Source organism: Chrysemys picta, chromosome 3 (assembly GCF_011386835.1).
Source record: "Chrysemys picta bellii isolate R12L10 chromosome 3, ASM1138683v2, whole genome shotgun sequence".
NCBI lineage: Eukaryota > Metazoa > Chordata > Testudines > Emydidae > Chrysemys > Chrysemys picta.
Genome location: NC_088793.1, coordinates 174,136,276 through 174,160,008, shown reverse-complemented (window position 1 = coordinate 174,160,008; position 23,733 = coordinate 174,136,276). Strand labels below are relative to the sequence as shown.

Sequence of the window (23,733 nt, the reverse complement as noted above, 5' to 3'; positions counted from 1 at the left end):
CTCACTTAGCCAAAAGACAGTTCAATTTTCTGAATTCTGTGTACATATTAGTATGGCATAATAATGATTTATTCTAATATAATATAAGAAATATAATAAAATAGTACATAGAGGAGAAAGTGGTTTTTATAACCCTACATTAAGATAAATAATGCCAAACTGATAACTGATTAAACACAGTATGTGGATAATTTATAGGCAGTTATAAGTTAGTCGTAATAATGGTACTGTGCATGTAATAGTATATACTGTGACTACTTTGAAAATATATCTATATTGGACATATTGTAAATGGTTAGTACATGAAAGCAGGTTTGGTACAAAAAATCTAGCAAAAAGAATAAATGTCGAGAGGGAGTTAATTATTTGGTTTACTGCTGTACTTCCTATAACACAGAACATAAAAAATGGATTCTCTGAACACTTAACCATTAGACAAATATATATCACTGTATTTGCTGCTTTCTCCCTACCAACATGTACTTTTTTTTAATCCAAGAAGAAAATGTGGAATTTATTACAGGGAAAATTTTAGTTTCGTTCAAGAAATGTTATATCTTTCTGTTTTTTAATTACTCCTGGTGGAGACTTTTTTTTTTTAATATACCCCATGCTGTCTTTCTTTATATCAATTGTTACTCAGCCAGTAAAAAGGAATGAGCACAACAAACCAGTTTTCTATCTGAATAAGGATACTTTTGATGGCCTTTTCATTTCCATCAGTTAACAGAACTTCTTTGACATCTGCAGAAATAGCAACCTGAAAAAAAGAGCACAGCAAACAATGAGCAAATATGCTTGTCTGTGTGGAAGTGAAGACAGGAGTGACAAGCCTTCAGTATCATGCTTCCTCACCTATTTCTCTGTAACAATCTTCAATCTTTTTTCATTTTATGTCTGCATTATTTTAATCATTCAATCAAATCAGTCAATACTTTTATCATTCCATTTGCGGGAGCCTCTATCTTGCTATCATTCTGTTCCGTAATTGCATTGTGACAGCGGATGATGGTATTCTGAGAGGCTTTCATTTGCGGGCTTCTGTTTATCTAGTAGAGCCATCATACAAGGCTGTCACTCTGCCTTTCAGCTTGCTTCTGTCTGACTGCCTGATGCCCTTCATATAACTTTGCATTGCAGGCAGATGGCTTTGTAAGGGTAATTTTTTTGTGAGCTTTGACATGCTCGCACATTGGGCTGTAACCTCGACACATTGTATAAGAGCGACAGGTTTGTCAAATGCCAATCAGTGTAACAATATGCTTTTATTTGTAGAGACATAAAAACTTGTCTAATGCACTGCACTGCTACATAATATCTCCTGAATACATGACTCAGAACCCAGAGAATGGTGCACGACGCTCCTGAATGGCCAATCTAATTCAAAAGAATCTAATTACTGAGAGCTCTGGATCATGTTTGTTGGTGTAATAATGCAGGCAAAACATTAGCAGCTATATCATGGTGCTCCAACTGTGATTCGCCAGGCTATTCCTGTATCTTAGCAAATGGGACTATAATCTGAAAAAAAAAATGCTTCAGCTATGGCAATGAAAGACAGACCGTACGTGGCCTGGAATGTCACAACAAGAGATATTGACTACACTGAGGTAAAATGTTTCTGCTCATCGAGGCAACCATAAAATCAATATGATACGAAAGCAAGTCAATCTAGAAGGTCTCTCAAGACTCTGCAGCTTGACTGCAGCTGATGCTGTTGACAGTTCTCTGACCCAGCAGTTGGAGGCACTGGAACATTTTTTCTTTTGTTCCTCCTTCTGAATGGGATTGGAATTGAGAAAAGACCTACCATGAGCCCAGCCAAGCATGTCATGCCACCCCCTAGCTCACACACAGCAAGGTCCCTGAAAGAGAGAAAGGAAATGGTAGAACCCATACAAATTAGATGAAAATGGTCAGAGAGACATATATGTTACAAGAACAAATTGCCATCTGCAGTACGAACTGAGCTACCAGGAAGTTGTAGAGACATGACTAGGCTACCTCATGTCGTTTGCGTTTTAAAAATAATTATGAAATAGAAAAGTCACAAAGCAGGCAAATCAGTAGGGGTTCCCTCATTAGTGTTCAGTGCAACATTACCACCGCTGAGCTGAAAAATCTGAGAAGGTTCCCTTTTTTCCCCTTGTCAATGGCGCTGTCTTTTAGAACTAAACTAGCTAGAGTAGCGAAAGATAATTGTTAGGAAAGGATAACATTGTTAATCCACATTCATTCTTTCAAAAACAGTTAGACAAGTAAATGGGGAAATGAATATTATTTATATCTATATATAGACATACAGCTTTATCTAGTAAATTCTTTATATTTTGAAAAAAATACAACAAATTTTAAAACAAGCCACATACCTTACACATGAAGTATTTAGATTTCTCAAGTAGCACTTAAATTGCAAATGATATACAAACAATACTCAAAGAATGTACAGTTAAACCACTGAAAACTAAGGTAAGGTAATGTCAAGAGCCTAATCTGAACCCAGAAAAGCAAGAGAACTCAGAGTTAAGGCTAAATATCTGCTGTGACATGCTGTTCTTAAATTAGCCTATTGTGCACTGGCATTACCAATAATAATAACATATGTGCTATCTATATGGATGAAATATACTTTAGTGTGGAGAACCTGCATGATGGGAGCTGCATGGGGGGAGCCATCAATAGAATGTTCACATTAGCGCGGTCTCCAAACCGATGGCATGCTGGCGAGGAGGGTAGGAGGGTGACTGTGCGCTGACATCACCTAGGTCAGCATATAGGGCAGTGTTGAGGGTGGGATCATGGGATTTCCAATTACACCTACGGCAAGTGATTATAGCTGGTAGAAAATTTTCTACTGAAACATTTTGGACAGAAAATGGCTTTTCAATTAAATTGATATTTTTGTTGAAAAAATGAAAAACCTGAAATTTTTTGATGAAAACAACACAAAGAAATTGGTTTTAATTCAATTTTTTGGTGGGAAAAAATAATTTTCCAACAGACAGTACAAGTGATTTTTAGGGACTGTGTCCACTAGTCCAGCCATATAAATCTCTCTGCTGCATCCCCACACACTGACACCCAATCCATGTGGGAATGGGATGGATTTGTTTCCCTTAGACCCTGCACAGTTCACTTGCATAAAGACCACTGGTTTTATGGAAGTGATGTAAACATCACTCTATAAAATATAAACATATTTGGGATCCCAAACAATGCCTAAACACAATAAGTAGAATTAAAAATAGACAAAGTCTGCAGCTTACACTCTGAATGTATTTGTATTTCATTGTTTCTATAAAATCTTATAAGAATGTTTTTAATTTAATTTTAATCTTATAAGATTATTTTCTCACAGTTTTTTTCTTTAGGTTTAGGGTTTTAAACAGCTAGTGTTTAATGAAAAAACGTACAATCCACATTTTGCATTTAATAGTTATTATCCTTTACAGCAATTACAATCCAGTATGTACCCAATAAATTTTAAAAAAGGGTATTATTGAACCAATAATGTAAATGCATATTATATGTATTTACATATATAGTCTTATATATGAGCGCTTATTCAAACATGCATGATGAGGATTAACAGTTCTTTGGAACCAGTCAGTGAAGTAAATATAGATTCGGTGATTCTTATAAAATGAAAATTAAAACCTATATGGAAAACCTATCAACTTTGAGTTTACTGCACAGAAAGCCTGATCCTGACAAGGGATGACTAGGTGAAACTGCCATTGGCTTTAATGGATGTTTTGATTGCTCAGCAGCTCTGAGTATTACACCCAGACTTAGGGACTTTTATAGAGGCAGATTTTTAAAAAATGGAATACAGTGATCCATAGTGCACACCCATCGTAGTACCTTGTGTGCAACATGGATCAGTAACAGGCAACCGGCAGGACAAGTAGCTGGCTGAACCAGCCATTGGGGAAAAGTGACTCTGTGGGGCAAGTGACAGAGGAAGCCTTTATGCCAGGCTGGGGAACAGAATGGAGAAGCTCTGTTGCTGCTATCAAGGCTGAAGTAACCTCCTCGGGTCTTGCACTGCCTTATGAAGGCCAGGGTCAATGATTGGTGAATATAAGCAGTGATAAATCCATTAGCTTTGCTCCTGCCTGTCTCCACCTGACCCTCAAAGAACAGTTGTTCACAACTGTGTAGGGAGCTTGTGTACAGATGGACTCCACCTACAACCGAAACCCTACACCATTGCTCCTGTACAATGGAACTGCAGGGATTCCGCTGAGCACAGGGCCTTCTACATCCCCAGAAGAGTGGAAAGAATGTAGGGCTTGATTTATTTTTTATTACTGTAAGAGTGGCTAGCAAGTGTTTGATAGGCATGTTATATAAATATGGGAAAAATTAAATACATAAAATGCAGAATGACCCAGGAACGGAGTACACGTGCATCACTACATAATATGAATATGATGTAGTTTATCAGATAATACTTTGCTTGCTTTCCCAACAGAAATCCGTCTAAAGAGTGTCTTTTATTTTTCCTGACCTTCACAATCAGTAATGATCGATCGGAGCTTCACTTTTGTTTCCCAAAAATCAAAGTGGAATAAAACGCCTTGAGTGGAAATCAAAAGTCTTTGACATATAACAAAAAGCTTGCTGTGCAATATTAATACCCAAAGGCAGCTCAAAATTCTTTGTTACAAGCAACATGCTTTCACCTTGAACTTTTTAAATTTAATCTGAAGATTTAAATCATAGCAATCTTTACCATGTAAATACAATAAAACTAATGGATTGGAAAGCATCTTTTATGTTCAATTCTGTGTACCTGAACATTTGATTTTGCTTGAGGCAGTAGAAAGCTAGCACCTCTTCAGAAGGCCAGATACCTATAAAACATAAAGATATTTCCTTTTTTAGAATAGATATTTTTTCTTCTGAAAGGTGTCATTAATATTTAATAGCTGTTTTTTAGATCTGTACCAAACCGATCTTTTACTGGATTTTTTATTTTATTTTTAAAATATGCCACAGTATCAGAGAATAAAAAAAAGAACCAGACTTACAATAGCAATGCTTCTAAGGCTTTGTCTACACTACCCACCTTTTAGCGACACAGCTGTGCTGCTACAGCCGTGCCGCTAAAATGCGCGCAGTGTAGCTGCTGTTTGTCAGCAGGAGAGAGCTCTCCTGCCAACAAAAAACATCCACCCACAACGAGCGGCAGTAGGTTTGTCAGCAGGAGAGCGCTCCTGCCGACAAAGCGCTGTCACCCTGGCACTTTTCATCGGTAAAACTTTTGTCGTTCGGCATGTGTTTTTTTTAACACTCTTGAACGACAGAAGTTTTACCAACAAAGTTCCAGTGTAATCAAAGCCTAAGATACCCAGCAACAGACTTTATATGAACATCGGCAAGGCTAATCCATAGCTGTCTACTTGTTTAAAAATTAGGCACCAGCATCAACATTATAAACATTAAATAAAATCAAATTCTAAGAAACATCAGTTTTATACCATATATTTGACATTTTCAGCCTCAGTAACTATTGGTAGGCAACAAATTAATACATTCATAGAGTTTAAGACCAGAAGGGACCATAAGATCATTGTCTGGCCTCCTGTATATCACAGGCCATTCAATTTCATCCAATTCCTCCTGTATTGAACCAATAACTTGTTTGACTAAAGCATCTCTTCCAGAAAGGCATCCCAACTTGATATGAAGACATCAAAAGATGAAGAATCCACCATTTCCCTGATAGTCTGCTTCAGTGATTAATCATTCTCTCTGTTCAAAGTGTATATCTAATTTCTAATCTGAGTTTGTCTGGCTTCAGCTTCCAGCCACTGATTCTCGTTATGCCTTTCTGCATTAGATTAAAGAGTCCTTTAGTACCTTGTATTTCCTCCCCATGAAGGTACTTATACACTGTTCTCAAGTCACCTTTCAATCTTCTATTTCATAAACTAAACAGATTGAGCTCTTTAAGTCTCTCATTGTAAAGCATTTTATCCAGTCCTTGAATTATTTTTGTGGCTCTTTTCTGCACCCCCTCCATTTTTCAATTTCCTTTTTAAGGCATGAAGACCACAAGTGGATGCAATATTTCAGTATTGGTCTCACCAAAGCCATATACAGAGGTAAAATCATTTCCAAATTTCTATTCACTACTCCCATTTATACATCCAAAAAAGAATAGAGAATAACTTCTAACTTTTTCAATTGAATTATATTCAGTTATGAAACATGCAGTGACTCTGTGGCAAAGTTATATTTGTGTGTTTTTATCTCCATTATTATTGGTAGTGAAAGAACACTCCTATATATCAATTCATAAGTCACAGCTTGGGCTGGCCTACTAGCTTTCCATGAGAGTGACCTGGCTTCAGAAGCAAACGATGCCTGTTTGGAACTAAGAACTTCATAGATCATATACTCTTATCTGCTGGGGAGGTGAACGGGAAGAGGAAGTTTATGCCTACGTTTTGTGCACTCCCACATGCCCTAAAAGTGACACTGCAATCTCATGGGACTACAGTGAAAGTCTATAATTCAAAGCACCCATAAGCAAAGAGGTGGGGTGACACTGGAAAATAGTCTGCCTGAAATTAAAAAGGTAGAAAGACCCAAAGTTCCTATTTTTGGATAAGACTTCCGGAAAAGGGTTCCACTCACAACAAAAACACCCACTCAATTCTTAGAGACAGTAAAAAGGTTATTCAACAAATAGCAACTTGTGATTTTTTCAACAGTGCATAAACTTTTTCTATTTCCTCATTTCAAAGTTCCCTGAAACTAGGAAATGACTTGAAGAAGGAAACACGAGTAATATCGTCCTTAGAGACTCCCAGTAATTCTCCCCAGCAAATGTCTTAATAGTTTGAAATAACCAGCTGTTACCACATTGTAATAATTCTGTGGCTACAGATACTATAGGGTCATCATATTCCACACATTTCATTAGTTGTTGTAGTAATAGGCCTTATATGTCCCATGTGGGCCAGTTCCAATCAGCAGAATGCAGTGATACACATTTTCATTAGACAGTCCATTATATACTCCCAGGGCAGGCAAAGCAGTAAACCTCAGATACGGGAGAAAGAAGATTTCAGAACCAACCATCAAGTGCTAATTGTAATGATTCCATAGCTATGTAGACTTTAACATTTTCAGGTATTTTGCACAGCGTGTATGAACTTTTGGTCATTAATAGCAATTGAATTCTGAACCTTCTAATAAAAAAAAACCAAGGTCCCCACAACATGGGTTATTAATTATTATTATCTATTATTTCTTAAGCACCAAAACAATGGACTCAGTGACATATAGCACACAAAGGAAGGCACAGTCCATGCCCTTTGCAGCTTACAAGATCAATAGACAACCAAGATCCGACATAAACCCACAATGGGAAACCTACAAGATGGTGCTAACTTACAGTGTTTCTTAGCTATAGGAAACTCTCCATTAGCTATATTAACATTGGGGTTCATATCCTTGATGCGCTGCAGTCAACAGAGACACACAATCACATACATATCTGAATAAGTTTGATATTCTATCCAGTAGAAGGCAGTGGTACATATACACATTATCTAGTATGTTAAAACAGATTCTGGCAGGGTAAACTCAGAGCTTGTCTACACAGTACCACAGTGTAGACTGCGGGGTGTGAATTACAAAGCATGCCAAAGAGTTGCACTCTAACTGCCCTGTGTGTACGCTGCTGGCATGAATGGAAAGGTATCTAGTTCACGTTAATGTAACCCTGTTTGAAAGAGAACTACCATAACGTGAACTAGGTACTTTTTAGTTCATGCCTGCAGCATCCATACAGGACAGTTAGAGAACAACTCTTTGGTGTGCTCTGCAATTCACACCTCCTGTAGTCCTCATAACAGCGCAGTGTAGACAAGGCCTTAGTCCTTCCATCCTACTGAAGGATCCAGACAAATAAATTGAGTATAAAACTTACTATGTATGTGGATCTTTCAGATCATATATTTTGAAAAATCCTTTCAGCTCTTCAGAGTCATAAAAGAGATCATAACTCATTTTATAAGAATGGATTTTTGCCCCAGGGCCAACACTTGGCCAACACTTCTCTAAATCACTGTGCAGCCTGACTCTCATCCTCAAGAGCGTTCCAGTTCATTCAATTGCTGCCCTCAGTTTCCCTCAGCTGGTTACTCTTGCTTTGCATTTTATATACACAGTTGGTAAGCCATTTCTGAATAAAAAGAGATCAGATATGTAAAATTTAATATTTTAATTAGTGTTGGTTCACATACCTACCAAAAGCATTGAAGGAACATTATTATTTGTACAGTTCACTGTAATTCAGATTTACATGGTGTCTGAAAATCTGTTATTTTTCTTATATACACCAGGGTTAAAAAAAATCACATATTCATACACACTTACCCATTTCTCAGCAATATGTACACTAAGGATGCTAGAGGATTTTCTCTCTTTTTTTTTTTTGAGCACTGAAATATGTTAAAATGACAGATTTTACATTGAATATAATAACTATTTAAGTATTTAAGTAACTAATATAAGAATGTTTCAGTTTGCAACTGATAGGTGTGTACTCAAGCAACAACAGTGGTTTCTGGTGTTTAGTGAATAAGTGGTTAATTCAAGACCATTTGTAATACTCTACAATCCACATTAAAAAAACGTTTATAGCAAACTTTGAGTCTAAATGACTCTTAAAAAATACTTGTTTTTGTAGCAGAGGGCCCTGAGTGTCTGAGCTTGTCGCCCATTGTCCAAAATCAAATGCTTCTCACTTTGATGTGGCTTTGATTGAAAACACATCCTGACTGAAGTCAAAGTATTCACCAAATCTTTTACTATTGGATACCAGTTCCCTCACCCTGCCACCACATTGTGTTAATACCTACTTCCTGGTGGTAGCAGCTGTTTATACACCACTTACCCCATCACTGGGAGAAAGGAAACAGCGTTTTCTGAAACAAAAGTGCCATTCTATAACCAGCTGCTAGCAACACACACTGCACCTCTCTCGTCCCCCTTAGGGGAAAGTATCACCTCCATAATGATCCAAGATACCGCCAGCTAAAGAAGCAAGAGTCAGAAGGTCTCTCACGAACTCAGGTCTCAAATGTGGAAGCACACTGTGCTACCAACTAAGCCAGCAGCAAGAATACCTTTGTTAATTTTAGTAAAAGGAAAAGCTTCTCTTGCCTGAACAGGTAAGTAAGCCTCTTTGACTGCTTTTAGAAAAGGGATAAGCTTAAACATCCAGGTGGAGGAGTTTGCACTCTGCCTTCTACTCTTTCATTCTGACCTACATTTTTCAACATTGCGACCTACATTTGTAACATAGTCAAACTATAAAATAGTATAGTTTCTGTTTAAAAAGAAAATAAATGCTCAGTTCTGTTATAATACAATGTCAAAATCCACAGTAGTTAGCATATAGCACTAATTCTTCAGAGACAAAAATATTATCTATTACTTCCTGCTATACAAACATACACATACATGTGCATATGGGTTTTGTTTCATGCAAACATACTGTAAAGACTTCTGGGTACAATTAACAAAAAGATGCCTCTGATTTTACATGCATAAAATTGGATGGGCACCTATTTGGATGTGCAATTACTACTGCTTTTACACTTGCAAATGCTTGTTTACAAACTTACACCTTTGCATGTACGAGAATAACTGCACCTCTTCACATCAGAACAGCTGTGCAGGAAAAAATAGGCAATGGCTCTATTGGACTTTACAGCTCCCCTTCATGTCAAGGTGTGTTTGTGCATGTGTAGATGTACAGTACTCATTGAGATTTAGGAGAGGGACTGTGCCTCAGCACAAAGCCGCCCAGAATTCCCAGGAATACAGCTGCTGTGCTGCCTTTATGCACACTGCAACTTCCTTTGGCTTGCTGATGCAAAGTAGTCCTTTGCTCCACTCCACCCTGATTCTTTTGCAGTGATTGCCAGAAGAGGTGCACTACACTGCCAGAACTACTGGCTCTAGTATCTACAATGCTCATTATGACTGTACTGGCATGTGAGCACCTTAATTACTAGATGGGAGGGGTGGTGAAGGACGTGATGTTTATTTTATTTGTACATATTTCTCTAGCACTCATTGCCATACCATTGTATCAGAGCACCTCGCCAACATTACTGGACTTAGGCTCACAAGAATCCCTTGAAGTCATGAGTACTATTATCCCTGTTTTACAGATGGAGAATTGAGGCACAGAGATTAGGTGACTTGCTCAAGGAGGTCCCACAATAAGTCTATGGCACAGCCAGGAATAAAGCCCACATTTCCTGATTCATAGTTCTGTGCTTAAATGACAACAAAAATCCTCCCTCCCCTATAGAGAAAGAGCAGCTAAAGAAGTCATGCTACCCTAAGGATGCTCAAATGGAGTTGCCTTTGCCACAGTACCCATGGCAGAGTCAGTGCCCTGAAATGATGCGTTCAATTCCTTCTGTTTCAGCACAGCAGCTCTTTTAGCAGCCTTAGTGGTACGTGGCCTAATAGGAATTTAAAGCAGGCCTGAAAGGAATACTTGCAACTCAATCTCATTGTGAGGGACATCATCATTTCAGGCAAACCAAACCTACTGTTGTTCCTACTCTATTACAGTCAGTTATTGGCATGAAAAATGACGAACCATGAACGGGAGATTACAGAAAACTTTCAGTTGAAAGGAATTATCCAACACTTTTTAAAGATCCTTCATCCACTATTTTTACTTGTCCCTTATTTGGTTCTTAACAACTTATGTTAAAGACTAGTGTCACACATTTGAAAACTCAGACTGAAATCTGTTACAAAGCTTCTCCAAAAAAGTAGCATATTGTTAGAATACTTTCAGTATACAATATCCAGTATATTTACATATACATCTGTACAGAAGGAGTCAATTTGCCTCTTTGCGCTGCTCCACTGGCACAAAAGAGTCATAAACCCAGCTGATTCAGCTAGATGGGATGTCTCCCTGCACAGGGGGGAATCCTTGGGAGGTATAGGGTCACTGTAGCAACTCTGTGCCACCTCCCAGCTACACCAAACAATCTCAGTCCAATCCATAGTGAACAGGTATCTGTATCACAATAAAAATTACCAAAGTCATTGGTACTAACTGGCAACTGTATTGGTAATCTCAGCTGAGGTACCAAGGATTGAATTGAGCCACAGAGAATTAACTACTCTTTCACCCCTAGAGATCAGGTTTCAGGCACATTGCTGGGGCAACGCGGGGAAACTTTATTACTGCCTGTGCTGTACCTATTCTGTGGATAAAAGGTTTCAGTTTCCAGGGCTGTCAATCCAGTTCCTTTCAAGTGCACTAAATTCACAAAAAGGAAGAAGATGCACTGTAATTCCTAGGTTTACAGCAGCTACAAGATACATTTTATCCTCAACTGCAGAAAAATATAGAAAAACAAACATGTCTGCTAGTTACTAGTTATGCTTATATTACTAGTATGCTTATATTCTAGGTAATTTACAACTGTGTCCTTTTACTCTTATTGTAACATATTTACAGTTGTACTTTTAAGGTATGAAAAGTTTAACTCTTTGTTTTCAACTCCAGAGACCCTGCCTTACATTCATCTCCTAGTTTACAATAGGTCACAATAGAAAATGAGTTTGATGATCTCATTCCAATCTCCTTTTGTGTGCATCACCGCCTCACAATTTAGCACGAGAGACTGTGTATAGTATGCTTAAGAGAGATCTAGGACTGGAGAAGAACTGATAGTGCAGGTCAAGATTGAGATATAATGGCAGAGTTGTATGGAGAAAATTGCAGAATGCCTCTTAGCCCTATGCCTGGCCTTAGCCAATGCTATCAGTCCCTCAGTACTGAGCACTAAATTCACTTACAAATGAAAAAAAAGTCTGAAAGTGGGGAATGAACAGCATGGTGAGAGCTAAACACAAAATAGACAGAGAGTGATCAAACTCTAAACATTGCCCAAATATCACAGCTTGAGCCCTTCTCTAATTTTTTTATGTCACCAAAAATGTGTACTGAGATCAACGATAGGATCAAAAGTCTTCATTTTCACTAATTAGGTCATATATCACACAAAAGTGGAATGTAAGTGAAAGGTTAGTGCATTAATCCATGATGCCTAGGTACCCACTTTCAGTGGACTGTATCTGAAAAAGGACAAATAGATATAACAAGTTACTACTGGTATGAATAGTTTTCAGATATCATAAAATTTTAGAGTCAGCGAAAGAAAGTTTATCATACAAAATCCCTTTTATGCTAGCTCAAACACAGGAGTCTGATCAGCATAGTAAAATGAAGTAGGCAGGAATGTAGAGAAGGGAATGATTAAACATCTGTTGTTGTTTTGTCAACATTTACAATGTTTTAATTCATAATTTTCAAACCTGGGGGCCTAAATTCAGGCACTTACATCCACATTTAGACTACAGTGAAAGTTAATGGGAGCTGTGGGTGCATGGCATCTCTGAAGGAGGGGTCACTTTCATTAGGGTATTGGAAGTAGGAGGCAAATTTTCACAAGGTCTCCACACTCACAACGGGGGCCAGATTTTCAAAAGGGTAGCTACTGAGGGTTGAGCTCTTTTGAAAATCTGATCCCAGGTGTCTAACATTAAATGCCCAGTTTTAAAAGGTTTAGACTAAGTACACTTGTTAAATGGGCTGGGTGATAAATATACTGTGTGAGGGGTTTTTTTTTTTTAAAACAAATGTGTTCAATAGTATTTACCAGTATCAGCTTGCACCTGAACTTTTCTACATGTCAATTCTGTCCACCTTCACCCACCTCCTCCTTTAAGTCCTGTGAAGAGGAGCAAATTGTGCCTACACCAGAGGGACAATATTCCCCTTCCCACAGCAGGAACTGCCACAAGTGAGTTTCAAAAGGTAAAAGAATACTAGAGAAAAAAAGGAACACATCTCCCCACTTTTTCCTCTCCACATATGTTTTATACAAACCCTTGCCTTTCTCTCAATCTACAGTGGAATTTATGATATTCAGATCATTGAAAAATATGTATAAGCACTGGCTGAGATCTTCAGCCTTGGCAAAATGGCCTCAGCGCTATATCTCTCACTTTCATCCTCATTATTATTCATGACTAGGAGGGAAACATGATGGTCTGCAATCTGCAAATTTCTTTTATAGCACAAACTTAAGAGGCTGTGTGGAACTGATGTGGAAATACAGTAACAAGTAAAAGCTGTAAATATACAGCTATACGTAAAATCATCAAACTGTACAAACCTACTTGTATGATTGTCTTTAACACCTTTTTTCAAATGAATGAATTTGATTTCGTTTTCTTTGCCCAGTTTTCAAATAGTCATTAAAAATTAAACAACACTGGAACAAGCCTTTTGTGATTATAGCCTTCACTCTCCTGCAACAAACTGGATCTATAAATTTACGTACCATTGTAGATGTAAATTACAAAATTTTATATTCAACTATATTAAAACATCTATTCCAAAAATGATTACCAGTTGTGAAAAGCAGACAGGCTTATCACTTGCTGTCAGTTGTTCATGTCTAGTTAAGCAATAATGTGCTAAAACTGCTCTTTTGTTTTGTGTAAGAATTTTGGCAATAGAAGAAATGAACACTCGTTTAATAAAAACTCAGGCTGCTTTTTGCTTTGATGGAGGAAGCAGCTGCCTGTTTTCATTTGCTGCAGAGCAGCAAAACCCATCAATATAATAAGCAGCTTAGATGCATCCATCCACAGCATCTGTAAGGATATAGGGCTATTCGCTCAAAACCAATCCTTGGTTTAATTTTAACAAAGATGTGTCTGACATATTTGAAAATTTATTATAATAGGGTTTTGAAATACTAACAATTTCTCTTTTCTTTTTAAATACTTTTCACAGATTTTGAAAGGCAAGTATACATATCTGAATGATGGAAATGATAAAATGAATGTTGCAAAAGCAAACTGCAGTGCTAGCCTAAAAATGCAAAGATGGAACATTAAGAGCATGTCTTCGGTTCATATTCTCTCCCCTCTCTTCAGAACATGGGAAAAAAAAGTATTTCAACCTTTTCAGTGTAATTTTTTCCAACATATACAAAGGTAAAGGGAAATACCAGATATTAATATTATGGAAAACTAAAAACTGCAAACATTCTAGTCTGCATTGCACAATTGAAAGTATTACATTTTAGATACTAAGTTTCAGCAAAGTGAGTTTGTCCAAGTGACAACTTTGAATTGCAGTACAAAATGGTAATTAAAAATAGAATTACAAGACTTTCAGATATAACTATAAAAACACACTGAGATGATAAAAGGATATCTTATATATAAACCACAAAACTCTATTTTCCAATAACACTAACTCTAAAATGTGATAGTGTATATTTAAGCTTTTAAAAATTCTAAGACATTATTATTTTAGTGCTGTATAGCATTCTAAGACCTTCCTAAGCTGAGCTTTTAGATGATTTGCACATTAACTGAGAAGTCAGATAATTCTTAATCCTCCTCTTTTTCAGATCCAATAATGGATAAGGGAGCATCTTAGTATGATCAAGTAGCAATCTGTCTAGCTAGAGTGGTAGTATACCTGAATTTAGGATTAGCCATTGGGTTTTCATAATATCTGATTTAAATGAGCACTCATTTTGAGAAGTGTAAAGAGAAAATATTCTATGATAGCTGAACTGATAGCTTTTTCATTTAAACATGTAGTCATGAATTCTGAATATATGCATATGTATTTGCTTCCCATACAGAAAGGTCTATAAACAAAAGAGGATTTTCTAAGAGTGCTTCCTAGGCATTCACAATATCTTATGGATAAATCATATTTATCTCAGCTGTAGGCTTGTATCCGTTCCTAGTCAATTCCAATATTCTTATTTTGCTATGTATGGCTGAAATCAATGTGTATCAGGAGACAGGCTTGGCACAGGTGTGTAAAATTAGCAGAGGGGAAGAGAATACTCAAAACCTGTAGAGCAATCACAGATCCAAACCTTGGTTACTAATACTGTATTATTACTTTTTTTCCCTTGGACATTTGAAAAGGATGGGGTTGTTTATTAATTTGGGACTGTAAAGTTTGGGGGATGGATCTATTTATGACTGTGGAGGTGCTAACACTCAAGCTAAGTAGTTTGATATGGGATTGTGTGTAGGTGTTTGCCCCCCCCCCCTTTTTTTTTTGGATTAATTTTAAGTTTTGGAAGAAGCATCCACAGCTTCAGATGAGTGCTTATAATATCTGTTTTTTTTATTAATCCATACAAATACCACAGTCCTTGCATTCTAATGACTTCTGTGTTTCACTGTGCTGTGTTTCACGATGAAGGGTTTATCAGCCAGTGGATGCCCCACATAGATCACCACACAGATCACCCACTTGTTTGGCCCCTGCCTTTCCCAATCTGTGTTGCTGTTGGAGATAGCCACAGTGTTCATAAGGGTAGAGTTTCCTTATGCAGCCTCTCGATAACCAGCCCCTGGCGCAAGGGAATTCCACAGTATTTGGGGCCTTATGCTCTGGCAGAGGCGACTGTGCCCTGTGTTCCACATGGAATATTCAGATCCCCATATTTAATCAACCTTTTCTCCCTTCTAATTACATCTGCAATCAATGCTATGTTGTGCCATTCGCTAAAAGCCACACCATTTTCACTAGACTGCAGAGGACCCCTGGAAAGCTTTAATACCATTTAAGTCCCACTGACACCCTTAACATGGGATTTAAGTGGTGCAGCGTTCCTTGGTGGAACCTCTGCCCAGGGGTGAATCACTTCCTAATATTCCCAGCCGTGTATTGACATTGATCTGCGTGAGATCTGAATCCAGACTGGAAGTATTAGAAGAAAAATAACACTGACACGTTCAGTGCGTGAAAGCATTTTTAATAGTCTTCTGCCAAAGAGCCAGGGCTAAATAAGCATGAAGACCTGCATTCGTGGGGCAGTGTGAGGGAGCTTGCACTGCAGTTGCCCCGGATGTGCCTGTTTTGAGAATTAATAGACTTCAATCTCTGGCACTTTTCATGAGCACTAAATACAATGGGCCAGATCTTCAGCTGGTGTAACTCAGCATCATCAGTGTACACAAGCGGAGGATCTAGTACAATATTTGAAATATTCATTTATTAATGTATTTTTGAGAGACAAAGTAGCCTTCATTAAAGCAGTATTACACTGACAATGCCACTTAGGAGCAAATTGTGCCCTCAAACGCATGTGTATGCTTCCCACTGAAATCACTGTTAGAATTATTTTAAGTGCATTTGGTGGGAAGTATGAAGACAATGGGAGCAGAATTTGGCTTCTAGAGAGGCTTCAAAAATTAAGAAATGCTTTTCAAAGATTTGTTTCATATCTCTCACTTAACTGCAATAACATTTGCAATTTTGACTCAGTTGGCCATATCATTATTTACCAAGTCAAAGCTGATGCAAGAGAGCAACAAAACTGCGCCAAACCTCACAGGGCTACCAATTTTCAGCTGAAAAAGATCTGGATTGCATAAATGCCAACTCTTTCATGCTGGGATGAAGAAGTGTCCTAAGTCAAGAATAATGTACTTTGCCTAGTCTCTATGAAAAAGCCACAATGTACTCTATTGACTTATGCTGCTCTTCATTTTGTCCTAATTTTTTGTTTAGGGGGAAAAAAAACCACCTAACAGCAACCCCTCCTCCCACCAACAATCATATAAAACAAACAACTATAAAACTGTAGCGATTTAATTCAGCGAAGGATAAACAACAAGATTTTCTCTTGATATAAATAATATCAGTTCTAATATTTTAGTTTAAAATGTTAGATGTACAAAACAACAGGTTAATTAACACCATGAATGCCTACCAAAGAGAAGGCCCTGAAGTTAGTGGATCAAATTGAGTCCTGATGAAAGTGGGCACAACTCCACTGACTTCAACAGAATTGCCCTGCTTATACAATGGTTGAATCTGGCCCAGTGTCTTTTTAATATTGTGGTCTAAGTATGAGGATTTCACTGTACATGTTCAGTTCCGTGGTGCTAATGGCCTCTGGGTAGAATCTGCTTCAATATCTAATTTAGGCCACTTCATTCTTTGAGGTATGCTCTGACTTTCAGTAACCGCAAAGCCAAAAAGTTCTCTGTTTCTACAGATCTTCTCACTCAGACATTTCTTGAAACACTTGAGCTTGTATGTCAAGCTCACATATTAGCAGACAGCTCATGCAATAGCTATATTATTTTTCTCTAAATGAGATTTGAGCTTGTGACTTTTAAAATGGAGTGGTAGGTGTGCAATCTTCTAAAATGAATGCTCTTTTTTCACGATTAAATGTATTTTGCCACTGTGTTTTCATATAGTTCTCCTTTGTCAATAAAGTGTCAGTACACTAATAATAGGGGGAAGTCCTTATTTTTATTTATTCAATCATTTGTTTGTGTGTCATCGCTATTGTAATTAGCAGTTGACAACAAATTCCAGCACTTATTTTATTCTGCAGAGTTTCAGTCACAAAAGAGTAATTTCCTGGTTTTGTTTTGGAAAAAATCATGAATATATACAATTGTCACACATAACATAGTGTTGAAAATGTAATAATTTAAAATGTATTCTCTTCTGAGAATCGGTTCTATATTCCTGGATTGTCTTTGCTCTCAGGAACAGAACTGAAATCTCTACTTTGGTATTTATCCGCGGCTGTGATAGCTCAGTTGTCTGCCTCCAAATGCCAAGATAGGGAGAATCTCATCATCCAGAGACCAGCTACATGATGGGCAGTTAATAGATATATCAAACCTTAGGATATATGCTAAGCTGAGGAGATGATTGGTCGGTTGATATACTGATTGATTAGCATAGGGAGAATGGGTTTCTTCTTGACAACCTAAGATTATGCTTCAGCTAAGCTCAAATTGCTTACACCTCTTCTATTGGGTTTAAAATTACAGCCCTGTCATCTAAAATCTCTCTTCAATGAAATTTTTACCATATATAAAAATTAAAGGGAAAAAAGAAAGTAGGTGCATTGGATAAGAGTAAATGGAGTAGATACATTTCATACTACTGCTGTTGGTACCACTAGAAAAAGTTGATAAGTAAATCCACTTGAAAAATGTTGCACATTCTGTAAACTATTACAGAGATATATACAATAATTTAGAGGGGTAAAAAAGTTCGGCATGCTAAAGAGAATGAGTGTTCACATTACTGCTATAAACACACTACAGGTACCGTACTATGCATAAAAACGATGTTATGAGCAGTTGTGCCACGACTAATATAGCTTTGTCCTCTGTATGCTTGAAATGTACTTTATATTATAGATGATAGGGAAATGTACTATAACAAAATGTTACTTCTGAATCAACAGTGCCTGCATTTTACAAGTTGCGGAAGCAACATATACATTTGCATCCATTTCGATCAGTTTTCTTTCAACACCTTTCCATGAAAAAATGTCACACCTGTTTCTTAAGAATGGAATAGCTGGAGATAAGCTGTGCTCTTAATATACTTTAGATTGTAACATCATCAGGGCAGGGACCATGCCTTATGTATACGTAAAACACCAGTCATGTTTATGACCCTATATAAAGAAACAATAACTATTATTGTTATTTATTATTTTGATGACAGAATTGTAAAATTCTTATGGAGATTTAAATCTAGCAATATAAAATATCAATTATTATTATACTATATATTTATGTGTTGCCAGAGTAAATACATTTGTTACACATATGATCCATTCAGTGTATAACATTTACAGGCTCTTCCCAAGTCTGAATATTTTTAGTTGAATAACTGACCAATGGCATAAAAGAAAACATTATATCAAAAACTTTTATAATCTTTAATTCAATACTTTGAAGCATACGCCTCTTGTCTGCCTGAGCAAACAAGGATTTGGTTGTCATCTAGCGCTCTGTAAGTGGTTCATTGAGAATGTTAAAATCTGCATTAATAAATAGCACTGGCTTTCTCCGATTTTTTTCCCTTTCCTATCTGCTATGAACGGTAGGGGATCAGCTGCAACTCAAATCCCCAGCTGAACAACCCAAATACAACTGAGTGAGCAGACTTAAAACAAGGCCATTTATTGGTGCCTGTTATGCAAACAAAGCATCCAAGTCTTAGAAACAGATGTCAACTGAAGCATATGCTTACTGTAAACTGGAATTTGATTCTCTTTATAAAAATAGACTTAAATGGGCCTTCAGAGACGAGGCTGCCTCTTGTTGTATACCACTGCCCAACTTGATTCAGCCTTAAGCTTTTAAAAAGATGAATAGGCTGATATCTCAGGGCAAAAGAATAAAAGTAAAAAAATAAAAAAAAATAAATGATAATATGTTGGAGCAGTTCCCAGAAGCAATTTTACAGATTTTCTCTAAAAACACAAGACAGGAAGTTAAAAGCTTAGTGCAGGTCACCCATGGCATGTTGAGTTATCATTTTATACCACTTAGGGTGAAAAAGGGACTTTACGTTCAGGTGGCAAGTTTAGTACTGTGCTTTTTCTTCTCCTTTTTTTTTTAACCTCTTCTCACATCTTGATGCCTTTTAAATGTCACTTATTTTACATGAGGCAGTTCGTGGAGACATGAGTCAACAGCAATCAGAACCATTATCCCCTGCAGCGAGCCCTGGTCCTAATGCATTATGACACCTTAGCTGGCCAGCCACCGATTTACCTTTCTGCTTCTTAGGGAATTAAGTGGCATCATGTGAAAATGGTTGTGATATGAACAGCATGGGCATAACTGGTATTAAATTTACCTCTCAGCCTAAGTGAATTTTCCTCACATGTGACTAATCAAAATGAAAGCTGTGGACATGGGCAGATCTGGCCAGCACTTCTCCACCCCTGGGACTGGGGCTATTTTGTTTTATCTCTTTGTACAAGCTGGCAGAAGTTTAAAGTGAAGGGGATAATCCAGTGCTGGTGTCTTTATGAAATAACATCCTTACATGAAGAGGCTTTTAACTGTCTGTCGCTGTCCTCTCACAAAAAAGAGTGTGACAATCTCATTTTGCTGAGCACCCTCCCATGAAAAGAGAAAATAATAGCCATAACAGCTATGGCTAGCACTGACCTTACATGATCCATTATCCACTAAACACTTTAAAAGTCAGTTTTACATACACTGTGGGGGAAATTAGAGAACTATCACAATCATTTTCACTTTACTGAATTTGTCTTCCATTTGAAGTCAGTTACCTGATATCCCAATACATAGCAGTCTGTCATTCCAAAAAAGAAAGAAGAAACCTTGCTTAAAATAGGTCTCCTACACAAAAGGGGAAACCTACTATATTTGTGTCATTTCAGGAAATTAATAAAGATATTGACAGCAATGGCACTCAGCTTAGCATGAATTTTCTTCAAACTAAATATAAAAGAGTATCAGAAGTGCTTGACATTCGTACAAAAATGTGCTTTACCCAACCATTTAGCAGAGATCAGTAGGTGCCAAAGGAAGTGCAGGCAGAGCAATTATCATCCTGCACTGTCAGAATGATATTTATTCACAGACAAGCATGGCTTGCATTCTGCTATGAACCAACTGTGAATATTGCTGATAATATGGGCAAGTCTAAATTTTACTGAAATAGTATACAATATCTAGTCTGCTTCCAACATATTATTTGTACAAGGCAATAAAGACTGGAATATGAAGTTCACTCCTGCTTGCAAAAATACTCAACCTTCTGTCACTGTGAGAATTAATTTTCTAACTTGGCACATTCTAAGCATTTACTTTTTGTTAAGAGTTCATTACCTGAAGGATAAAACTAACAGTACTTATTTTAATTTTAGACAATTAAATGTTTGGTAATTGTATGCTGTAATCTAATAGCCAAAGTCTTAAATTATTATTTATTATATTTATTTCCATAACTAAAATTCACATTTTCCATCTGCACATCCGTTTTGTATGATGAAGACACAAGAAGAATGTAACTTTTAAGTAAGAAATTTGGGGTTGCGTTTAATTGATCCATTTTCCTTCTAGTGTGATTGTGCCTACCTACTCCATACTCTAACATGCATTATTAGATCCAGAAAGTGATAGAAGACTATACATTTTCAAAAAGCTATTACAATATGTAAGAACTTTAAAAACTAACATAAGGCATAGTCTAAGGCTGACAAGTAATGTCCACTTACTATATCATGACTCATTTTTCTATGAACAAAATATACAACCACAAATTGCTCTTTTCTCTCTAAATAATATTTTGTTTCTCAAAAACATTTTTGAGAACTGTTTAAGGTTAATACCAAAGATGAGGGGAAAGAGCATAGATTACTAATTGTTATTAACAGGGAAAAGAAACGTAACTAGTGTATGTAACTTGGTTTATTAGCCTTCATTTCTCCAACCAGGCCACATAATTAAGGTCAAAGTCATTTACAGATTGAAATTTAGGTAGTATTTTAGTTAAGATGATCAGGAAAATTACCTGCTCCCAAAACGACTACCCCTCAGATAGAACACTTTGGCTAAAACAAATAACAACAACAAAAAACTTTGAGTGATCACTGAGCAGAAGATGACAATCTGTACATTTGCCTTTGATCAAGAAGATTCCAGACCTCAGCAATGAAGCCATAGCAAAGTTTGAAAATGGTCTCTAAGTATCTTAGTGTAGTGTGGCAGATTTTTCCCAAGTAGTTAAAAAAAATTTTCAGAACAGTGTCTTAACATTTCTGTTTGTATTTTTATTGTTGTTGTTGTTTTCTTTCTGCACCTGGAGAAGAGGCCTGCTACAATCAGAGAGGTTCAAGTACCTATGCATCTGTTCCATTTTGCGGGGGCTTCATTCTGAGATTCCATTAGTCTTTGAAGTCTTGATTCTCACAGAAAAAATGAAAATATTCAGTCTCAACTCATATTATCAGTTGCAGTGAGGGCCACCATAAGAATATCTAGGCCAATGGAACATACGTAAATTTTAAATTTGCCAAATTAAGCTCCGTAAAATATAGCTGTTGAGTCACAACAGTTAGTTGCATAACCTTACTAAACAGGTGGAACTGTTTCAGTGTTTTTCAGAAGACATGATACTGTTGCAGCCCAGGGAAAACTGGCACTGTATTCCATTCCTCACACTGTCATCCCTCCAAAAAATCAATTTTAATCCAGTCATTCTACCCTTCCTTTACCTTTTTCTCTACTATATAACAAAGAAAAAATTAAATAAAATTAAGAAGACTTTAGTAAGACGAATAGCTTGTTAATTCTGCCTGAATAGTGGAAACTTGTAGTCATCCTCCTCCGATACCCCATCAATAACTTTGGACTTGATCTTGTGCTGCACGTAACTGTACACCAAGTTCCAAACACAGAATAACACACCAAACAGGTAGTGGAGCATACAGCTGGCCAGGCCAGATCTGGTGACATCAGAGGTCCACTACCATTGTTCTGAGCAAAAAGGTAAAAAACAAATAAGTGGCACTGGGATAATGACTTCCTGGATGCAAGATGTCCTTAACATTTGTAGTTTATTATTAGTAGTAGAACATTAGTTTTTACTATTTTCACCACAAAGGGTCTTGTAAAATGCATGAGTTTCTGGAATTATCATTATTTGCTCCCTACAAAATAATAATTTCCAATATATTTCTGGACTTCAGCAGAATTTATCTCATCATCACTGCTTAGGGCCAAACATTATTTTGCCAATTCTGTCTACTGTAAAAATCTTCATGACCTGCCTGACATTACCAATGCAAACCACAGCCTCTTTTTCCACCAGGGAGATGCACAAATGCTACCATAACCCGCTGAAGCTCAGTGTCAGAGAACAAGATCTTTTGGTGATGTGTTTACTAGGGCTCTCCCATTGCCTAGTGTGGCAGTTAATCTAGAATGTTTATTTACACTTTCACCTTGTGACTTTAATTTCAGCCAAAAGAATGCTCTCAAAAATCAGATATTCTGGGAATCCACAAAGACTTCTATGAAAAAAATTAGCTACAATTTTTGTTACTATTTATTACAAATCCACAGAATTATCCACTTAAAACTTATTCATAATTTTTTCTCTCAACTGCACTGCCGTATACAATATAGTCATTTTACAGTAACCTGTCCAATGGTGTGGGGAAGAAGTTACAACTGTCTGTTTGAGGATAGCCTTTGAGGTTCTTTATTCAAAAGAAAGATTAGTCCAGTTATTTGCTCTCAGCAAACTGACAATTTCAATACGGGCAAAGATGAGTGCTGGGATTTTTCATTTGGCTGGAAAGTTTGGAAGCAAGCTGGCTCTTACTAGACTGATGCAAGTTTGGGAATATCTGCCACAGAATTTATATAGCATTGCTGCAGTACCGCACACTAGGTGCAGCAAAAGTTGAAGGACTCTTCTATAGTCATTGGGGAGAGGGGCCTCCAGGAAAGAGTGACTAAGTTAGAAGAATTTACAAAAGGCAAACACATAGCTATCTATTCACCTACTGCTAAGATGACAGAAAAGAAAATAGGAACAAAATTATAAAAATGTAGCTTGCTGGCAGAGTTCTAAGTTATCCCAGGGCACTGTTGTACTTTAGGGTGACCAGACAGCAAATGTGAAAAATCGGGACATGGGGTGGGGGTAATAGGAGAAAATGATCCAAAAATCGGGACTGTCCCTTTAAAATTGGGACATCTGGTCACCCTATACACCCTATACACCTTAGCTATATTAGGCAGGCTGAGGAAGAGAAATGCTAGAGCACCCAAGCAGATGGTCTTTAGAACTTGATCGCACACCTC

The 23,733-nt window shown here is 37.1% G+C and overlaps 1 protein-coding gene across 1 annotated transcript in view; it reads right to left on the bottom strand.

Moving 5' to 3' along the window:
• The window catches only part of CAMKMT (calmodulin-lysine N-methyltransferase), a 385,956-nt gene that overhangs the window by 61,515 nt on the left and 300,708 nt on the right, over nucleotides 1–23,733 (bottom strand). The window contains exons 4-6 of the mRNA XM_005296113.4: nucleotides 4,799–4,859; nucleotides 1,811–1,865; nucleotides 697–760 (exon numbers count right to left, since the gene is read on the bottom strand). Of these exons, the coding sequence (XP_005296170.1) occupies nucleotides 697–760; nucleotides 1,811–1,865; nucleotides 4,799–4,859 (180 nt within the window). The remainder of the gene's footprint in view (nucleotides 1–696; nucleotides 761–1,810; nucleotides 1,866–4,798; nucleotides 4,860–23,733) is intronic.